This window comes from Anopheles aquasalis, chromosome 2, assembly GCF_943734665.1.
Source record: "Anopheles aquasalis chromosome 2, idAnoAquaMG_Q_19, whole genome shotgun sequence".
In the NCBI taxonomy this organism is placed as follows: domain Eukaryota; kingdom Metazoa; phylum Arthropoda; class Insecta; order Diptera; family Culicidae; genus Anopheles; species Anopheles aquasalis.
In genome coordinates this window covers 81,919,891-81,928,146 of record NC_064877.1, presented here as the reverse complement: position 1 = coordinate 81,928,146, position 8,256 = coordinate 81,919,891, and the positions used below count along the sequence as shown (strand labels likewise).

The window sequence follows — 8,256 nt, the reverse complement described above, 5'->3', positions numbered from 1 at the left end:
CTTTGCCCTGCTCACCCCAATTCGCGAATGGAACTTAGCGATTGACGCAGGGTGTACTAACGAACTAAACTGATAGCTGACTCAATGGCGAGGTTACTTGACGGACGCCCGGACTAACTCTGCGAGGAGCGACGTATGACCTTCGGGGCTGAACACTTTTATCGGTTTTCGGTTTGTCTTACTGTATAAAACGACGAGTAGTATAAGTATCATCCTTTCCGGATGGGCCTGGGAAAACAATCTAAATTGCACTATCTACCGCAATCGCTCTGCCGTGCCCGGGAGACAAGTCTATGGCTAGGTTGGTTTGTGAATGTTGGCTTTGTGGCTGTGATCGGTTTTGTATCATAAGTTCATAAGTTCTGAGTCTCAGTTCCCATGGTTAAGATGGTTGATGGATGATGCAGGTTTTGCGTTGATGTTGTTATGAAAATAAATATTAAAGCTTAATAATCGCCATCTCGCGTGGTCGTTAATGCTAGCTAATCCTCGTAGTCCTAGTCGTCGCCGTCACTGATTCATCCCGAGCTGCCCGAGAAGCGGCCGACGGGTTGCCTTTTTCTGGTGGGAATGGATTAAAATAAATAGTTGCTCTCCTGCTTCCTATTGTTCATGATGTGAGTGGGTGAGACAGTGTGGTGTTTGTTTTGTTGAATGGTACGTATGCGAAATGGCAGTTGTGGAGCTTAATAAATTCCTTGATTTGCTTGTTCGTTACTACTACCTTCGTCGGCTGACCCCAGCTTGCTACTGGTGCTACGCACTACTGTTGGGCGATTTCAGTGTCCCACGGCGTCGCATATACTCTCGCCGAACCGGGCTAAGCCGTACCTCGAGGATGTTGTTCACTTTCTCAACGATCGTTTCCGCAGTATTGCGGTCGGTTTCAATGTCGTAGTGCTTGAAGCTAACCGGTGCCTCCATCCTTGCTTCGCTGCTGGCGAGCACTGCTACGTTCGATGGACTGTACACGAGCCGTACGATTGCTTTAGCTGCCCTTTGCTCAATGATCGAACAGGCGGCCACAGCATCCATCGGGTGGTTGGCGGATTTCTGTCGATTCCAAAATTTGCTTGCTCGCTGCGGTACTGGATCAATCTCGAACCGATCGCTCGATATGCCGAGCTGTACGGGCGTCTTCAGGCGCGACTTTTGCAGCACATGCACCTGAAATGATCGATACAGTGGAGCCTCGATCTTCGAAGTGTGACTTCGCAGCTTAATACGATCAAGATCCTCCTGTTGTTGGATGCTAACGCGATTAGCGCTCGACAGTGATAACGAGCGAGTGGCCGCTTCTAACGAACGCAGTGGTGCAGGTAAACTTGATGTTTCGTGTTTTATCGTAGTAGCCGTCGGTTTGCTTCTAGGAAGGCTGGTTCGTTTCGTGTCTGCATCGAACGATTCAATTCGAAATGATTCGTTTGCCCCTCCGACGGTGGATTGAATAGGGTACGTTTGCTGACTGGCAGCACTCGGAAGCCGCCGTTCCGCCAGAGCGAGGTGTGTGAAGCGAAACTTGGAGCACGGTTCGTTCATATCGAGCGCTGGAAAATCCGTATCTACCTCACCGTCCTCCTCGGCCATGTAGATCGCGTAGTGGCCCACGGAGCGCAGTTCGTGCTCCGGGTGTGCTATGCTGCACTTGTAACAGATCAGCCCCACAAACTCCTGTATCTTGGCCGCACCCTGTACGCACACTTGTATCGGAAAGGCACGTTGCTCCTCCGGGAGAATGGTAAGAAAGATCTTAAACGTACGCGTAGGCATCTCGATGTGGCCGGTACCATCAAACTTGGCGTACTCGAGAAATTTGTTCCGTGGCAGTGTCGGGTGTGCCCGAAGCTGTTCACTGAGCAACGAACTGGATGGTACTTGCGCCACTACCTTCGGTACCGTTCGACGGCAGAAGAAGTAATCGTCTTCCTTCAGTTCCTCCTCCGTAGGGCGCGGCAAATGGTCAACGGGCTTGACGGACTTGACGAGGGCGGCTTTCTGTCGTGCCTTTTCCAGCTTCTCGAGCTTCTGTGCCGTATTCGAGCGTGTCCGATGAAAACCACCGTCCTGGTCCATCTGGATGTCGTACGATTGTGACAGTGCGTCTCCATCCTCTTCATCCGTATCATCCAGCCCCGGGTAGCAGTAAAAGTACTGATAATCAACCCCAAACCGTGCATCCATTTCCTCCGTCCCATCCGGCGGGGTCATGGATTCGGATGGGATGCGATCGAATTGCGGCTCGTAACCGTCACCCTCCTCTTCCATCAGTTGCAGGGTTTGTCGCTGCCGGGCAGCGTACTGCTGCGGAAGGTCTTCCGTTACCATTACCGTCTCGCTGACACCGGTATCGTCCGTCGAGATGAACGAGTTGCGTATGTGCGACAGCAACCAGTGGACATTGTTGTAGGTGGCCATCCTGCGGAATGGGAAACCGAAATCATGGTTGGAATTATCACAATAACAAACTGGAAGCTGCAACCTACCTGGTTGCGGCTCACGGGGCGAATGGGGCACACTGGCCAAGCGATCGTCGGCGTTGGAAGACAGATCGTATCCAAGAACGACTGCGGCATGCGATCGTAGCGGTAGGTCCTTGAGTTTATCAAAGCCTCGTTTCCTTCATCGTGGATGGGAGAAGTTCTGACCGTGCTGCTGCCGTTTATCGATCGATGGTGGCTGCATCACGCTGATGCTTCGATTGCGATAGCGTGGAAGTCGCCGGCTGTAAACAAGAGGACACTTTTCTCCGGATTCCAAACACTCGGCCAGACCTGTTTTTCGACGGCAAGCGGGTTTTGTTTGGACCAGCACGCGCACTCGGAACCTGGCCTACGGTTTACAATCGGTTGTAGTGAAGGCAGTAGTACAGGTGGTGTTGCATGCTCATGGCCCGGAATGGTCGATCGGAGTCGGCAAATGAGGAGCAGCGGCGACACGAAGAGCAGGAAAATGTTTTTCGCCGGGAATTCCTTTTTCGCGTTTTTGCGTTCACCGATTTTTCTTTTTTTCGGGCGTTTGACGTTTGGGTGATGCGGAGCCATAAGCTCACCGGCCACCATAGCAACCGCCAAAACACACGCACACCAGCAAACGATGATTGAAAATGCACCATTTATTCGCTTAACGATAAATTAATAAACTAAATTTCAGTTATCTTAGCTATACTCCTCCAGAATGGCAACTTCATTTCAATCTCCTCTTACCGGAAAGTTGCTATTGTGGCTGGGAACCTTTACAAATGCGGTTTTCACGCACACACGCTCCGCTTTCACGCACACTCGCGTATACCGTGTACGCACACGGTTCTTGTCGGCCGAAATGTCATAACAACCTTTTCCTCATACGCCGACAACAAAAGCAAAAAAGGTTGCAGAAAGAGCAAAAATCGCGTAAATTCTTCCGGTTTCTCTGGTTTCTGGTGCTTTTGGTTGCTTGCATTCTAATGTAAAGTGTTCGAGGCACATAATGGAGTCGTCCTTGGAACGTAGGTGTTTGGATTTGCGTGTTTTTCCTCACAGGAAATCTCATTTTGTTTTGTTGCCTACCTCGCCCCACAGTTCACAACGATTTTGATCTTTCGCTGGAGCATGAGTACCTCTGCTCGGGAATGTACGAATCCGGGATGGATTTGCCGGCCAACTACGGGTTGTGTGATTTGCTGCTGCAGCCGGATCCGCCCTCGTGCAGTGTGGTGAATGAGCAGACCATGCAGGCTCTCGCTTCCGGCCAGTACGGCGGAGAGTTCATTAACCCCGACGATTTCCTGAATGACATCCATCAATCGCAGGCTGAGTCAACGGACGGCTCATCACCGTCGAGCAGGGACACACCATCTCCGGCCGGGAGTCAGCAAAGTTTTGAGTCGATCCCATCATCCGGCGGGTTCGAATCCTGTCACGTGGTGCCGATGCATTTCGAGAGCCCTCCCATTTCGCCTCTAGGCCCCGTGAGTCCGTCGCAGGTGTGCCAGCAACAATCAAAGCCATGTGGAACGAAGCACTCTGACACCGGTACGATAGCGAGTGGACGTCGCATTAAAATTCTACCGAAAACTTCAACCAACTCAAACGTTACTAAGACGATTACCAAGAAAACGATCGTACTATCCGCGAAGGATTACAAAGCGCTGATAGCAAACACGCTCAAGCAACCCACGAACAACACTATTCTTTTAAAGGCCACAACGACCGCAACCAATGGACCGATCGTTCCTGCCAAGATCGTTAAACCAACAGTTCAAAGTAAGCCAGTTGAAATACCAGCGGTACTTCCACCGTTAGCGCTCGTGCAGAATAAAAGTGCTCCTCCAGTGACAAGGCCGGAAACCGTCTCTTCAGTTCCATTAACGATACCAATGATGCGGCCATCAGGAACGAGTACTTCCGATCCACCGTCCATCGACGAAAAAACGCTCAAGAAACACCAGCGCATGATCAAAAACCGCCAATCTGCTTATGAATCGCGGATGAAGAAGAAAGAATACGTTTCCTCGTTGGAGGATCGTATCCAGGAGCTTTCTAATGAGAATGCACAGCTGCGTCAGGTAGATTCGGTGGCCAGTATCCTTTCGAATGGACATGCGGCTGATTTAATTATCTATTTACAGGAAAACGCATGTCTGCTGCAGCGATTGGCGATACAATGTTCCTGCGCCGCAAGCAGTATACTAATCAGTCAAGCATCAGCAAAGAAGATGTCACCTACGGCTCGCAAAAATACTGCTCTCGTGCTGGCTATGCTCTTCATGGTGTCGCTGAACTTTTATCCCATCGGGTAAGATTTCAAAACACTATTATTTTTATTGTAAATTTATAAATCATCATATTTTCCTCCTTTCAGTAACCTTTTGACCAACACAAATGATAGTGTTGATCTTGAGCCAACACAAGCCGGTGATTCAATTCCGTATCACACTCGAGGGCTGTTATGGTCGAACAAAAGTGCGAACAAGTTTACCAACAAAAAATCCCAGATTAATCTGAACTTAACAGCACTCGATGAGTTGGAAAAGGTGGAATCCATCGAACCGTCTTTTACGGCGGAGTGCCCTTTCTACGTAAATCAAACGGAGAATATACGGTTGGCTAGTGAACTGCGCCGATGGATCGGTGAGAATGGATACAAAAATCTTACCGACAGCAAGGGCGGATCGGGAGGTGATATGAGTATCGATACTTTTGCGAAAATGTTCCACCTGAAAGATACGATCGATTCGATGTACCGACAGATGAAGGACATCAGTGCGCAAATGAAGACGTATGAAAAGCGACAGCAACGGCTAACGCTTCGTGGTGATAAAAGACAATCCAAAAGACGCACCACCGATATAGGCGGGAACGAAGTGACGCCATACCGTGGGAAACATTTGCACAAACCAAACGATCTGGAGATATACTATCCGCGCATCAACGTAAAGTATGCAGAGTTTTTTGAAGAGATTGGTCGTCGTGATGACACGTTCTATCTGGTGTCGTTCAGCGAAGAGCACCTCCTGCTCCCTGCCCTAGCGTACAACAAAACGAATCGTCCGCGTATGTCGCTGATGTTACCTACTGTCGCTGGCGGGGGACCGATGGGTAATGGGACGGACACGATCACATTGATGCAGATCGATTGCGAAGTTATGAACACGTCGGTCATACAGATCCGGGAAAAGGCTATTCCCGGAGACCTTCGGCCGCATTCCAATGCTCCTAAAACGGCACGTGCGCGAGCGGAGTCCGGAACAGGTGGTTTTGGCCGTAATGCCACCAACACCAGTCAAGGTGGACGGCCAAATAGTCATCCGGTAACGAGAGACAAACTGCAGACAAACCATAGCACCGCCCATCGGAAACCAACGATCCCTCAGCAACATGGGCAACCAGTTCGACCGTTCTTTGTCGAACGTATGAATGAACATCTGAAAAGTGAGCATCATGTTAATTGAGTGCGAGTGTTGTCCCTTTGTTTCGTTGATTCCGCTGCCAATGATCTCATTTAATCAAACAAAAAGGTGCCAATGAAAATGCAAGACTAGGAAGAGCATTAAAGCGCAGGGCGTGTCGTGTCTTTCGCAATCGAATAATTTCCTATGCATTCCGTGTACTGTAAAGATAGTTAGTTGTTAACAAGCATTTCTTCTTGGTTGGAAGTAGACAAACCGAGCTATGGTTGTAGTTTGTGCAATAACATATATTAGTTGTACAAATATGTTAGTTGGGTTTACAATCAGTAAAAGTAGACAAATCATAGAGAGGAATAAAATAAGGAATCAATCAGGGTTAGCAGAAAAGTGAAAGCGATAATTTTTGTAAATGAGACTTCTAATTCAAGGCAACTAACCTATGGACTCACGCGACGCAAAGACTTTCATGGAATGTGTGGCGCTGGTATTGGCCGAAGTAAGCTTACTTACTCTTGAAATAAGCTGTTTACTAACCCTGGCATTTATAAATAAAAAAGTGAAACCTAAAACAAAATGTTATGCTGTTTCCAATTTATTATAATGTCAGCTCAGCCCCTGCAATCCCAAATATGGGACGAACCTCTAATGGTCGATCACCATCGCAAAGCCAATGTTAATACCGCTGCTGTAAGATGCCAAAGGTACCCTATCTTAAACGCCACTTGATAACAACTAGAAATGATATCCAGCCTGCAGCTTACTGCATCAGATGAAGGCTTACTGCCCCAAACGGCCCCAAATGTTGTCTCCTAGCTTGAGTGACCTTCCGATTCTCAACGGGACGGGGCCACCCAACATAATCCACACGGGAATTCAGTTGCCCTGCAGTGGGTAGCCTATAATAAGGGTTCCCCCCCCGTTTAACCCATATCGTAATCCGATGTTTAATTAATTTCGATGGGCGCCACCGATACCGCGGTGTTGGCCCACCCAACGCGAACTGCCGCCGGTAAGTAGTTGCCGCAGGCTCATCATCGTGTTTACCTTCCACCCTTTTTTTTTTATTCGGGTAGAAAAGGGGTGTTATGATAAATTTATGATCGACTCACTTTGTTGTGTCCACGCAACCGGCCGCGTGCGCCCGCTTCTGTCGCTAGATAGGTGGTAGTTCCAAAGCCACCCAACAGCTCCATGCTGTGCTCAGGTGTTGTTCTACAAAGCAGGCGTCCCGCCGGGTGGAAGCGATCGATCGCGGACCGCGGAGCATAGAATCCCGTTGGAATGTGTGACCCAAATACGGGGCATCGGAAGTCCATCAATAGTTCGAGGAACACGGTTACTGCGGGGTTCTGCGGGGTGGCCCGCGGGAGGGGCTGCCGATAGTAATTACATCAACGCCGCTGATAACAGGCATTCCTGTGCCACAGCAATGCAGAATGCCGCTCATCGCTAATGGACGCAAGGTGCACAGGCGCTATGTTGCAACAAGCGGCACGCACTATGAGCCAACATTCCAGCTGAGGAGTCAGCTAGTTCACGAGATCCCAGTTCTTAGGCGATATTCGAAATGTCGGTTCAAAACAGAGAACAGAGTTGGAAGCGGACGATAAATAAAAGTATGTTTTTGCCAAAAAAAACATTCAGCACATGCCTTAAATTGTTTAGCACTTTTCGATGATTCAAAATGGAACAATGAAACTGAGAACTGTAATCAATATGGCAAAATATTGCGTACACGCGAGGTAAAGACTATTTGGCCAACAATGCCCCATCGGATGCACCATCGGACAATGAATGTCGTGTACTCCTGGCACCGTATACAGTCTGTTGCATAATTGCTACCAACTGGCGCGTCTGCTGATGCGGCATCTGTTCTGGCACATATCTCTTTCCCGACATCTCTCTCTTTCTCTCGCTGTCTCTGTGATGCGAATGCGATGCTTCATAAGAAAGTGATTCCGTGTCAGGTGTACATTATCTCCAGTTCAGCCCAGCTCCCCTCTCCATTGTGCCGTTGTCGAGCGAAGAGATGCAAGTAATTAAACGAAGGTCGGAAACGCAGCAGATGGAAAGGGAAAGAGAAGGGCCGCAGGACACAGCGGTAGCGAGCAACGTGATCTTTCTTCGCCGGCGGTCACCATCAAACAAAAAGAATCAAGAAAAATCCATCGTGCCATCGAAAGGGGTTTAGTGATGCTCGGTAATGCATTTTTCTGCGCCACAACGACAGCATGGTGGCATGTGTCGCAATAATGGAGAAATAGCGACAGAAAAAGACACGGTTGACGTTACGAAGCATGATTTGTATGTCAAGCAACATCGTCGCATAATATGCTCTACTTGCTCTACGCTGTGCCATCTATTAGCAT

The 8,256-nt window shown here is 48.9% G+C and overlaps 2 protein-coding genes across 3 annotated transcripts in view; one reads left to right on the top strand and one right to left on the bottom strand.

The window, feature by feature from the left end:
- The window catches only part of LOC126573446 (stress-activated map kinase-interacting protein 1), a 3,522-nt gene extending 562 nt beyond the window's left edge, over positions 1-2,960 (bottom strand). Inside the window, exons 1-3 of one of the 2 annotated variants that reach the window (XM_050233592.1) lie at positions 2,484-2,960; positions 725-2,416; positions 1-561 (exon numbers count right to left, since the gene is read on the bottom strand). The exon at positions 1-561 is cut by the window's left edge and continues 562 nt beyond it. In XM_050233592.1, coding sequence (XP_050089549.1) covers positions 757-2,415 — 1,659 coding nt within the window. In that variant the 5' untranslated portion in view covers position 2,416; positions 2,484-2,960 and the 3' untranslated portion in view covers positions 1-561; positions 725-756. Of the gene's footprint in view, positions 2,417-2,483 lie in introns of both variants that reach the window. The other variant, XM_050233591.1, reaches the window with a different exon arrangement.
- Positions 2,961-3,355: 395 nt separating this feature from the next.
- Positions 3,356-6,445, top strand: LOC126573437 (cyclic AMP-dependent transcription factor ATF-6 alpha). Its single transcript, XM_050233574.1, has 4 exons — positions 3,356-3,484; positions 3,558-4,543; positions 4,607-4,773; positions 4,840-6,445. The coding sequence occupies exons 1-4, from the start codon at positions 3,466-3,468 to the stop codon at positions 5,927-5,929; spliced, it is 2,262 nt and encodes a 753-aa protein (XP_050089531.1). The 5' UTR covers positions 3,356-3,465; the 3' UTR covers positions 5,930-6,445.
- Positions 6,446-8,256: the final 1,811 nt, after the last annotated feature.

Excerpts from the sequence above, each read along its gene's own strand:
- LOC126573437 (XM_050233574.1), top strand. Across the intron at positions 4,544-4,606 it reads AGAATGCACAGCTGCGTCAG|GAAAACGCATGTCTGCTGCA; the intron begins GTAGATTCGGTG and ends ATCTATTTACAG. Across the intron at positions 4,774-4,839 it reads CTGAACTTTTATCCCATCGG|TAACCTTTTGACCAACACAA; the intron begins GTAAGATTTCAA and ends TCCTCCTTTCAG.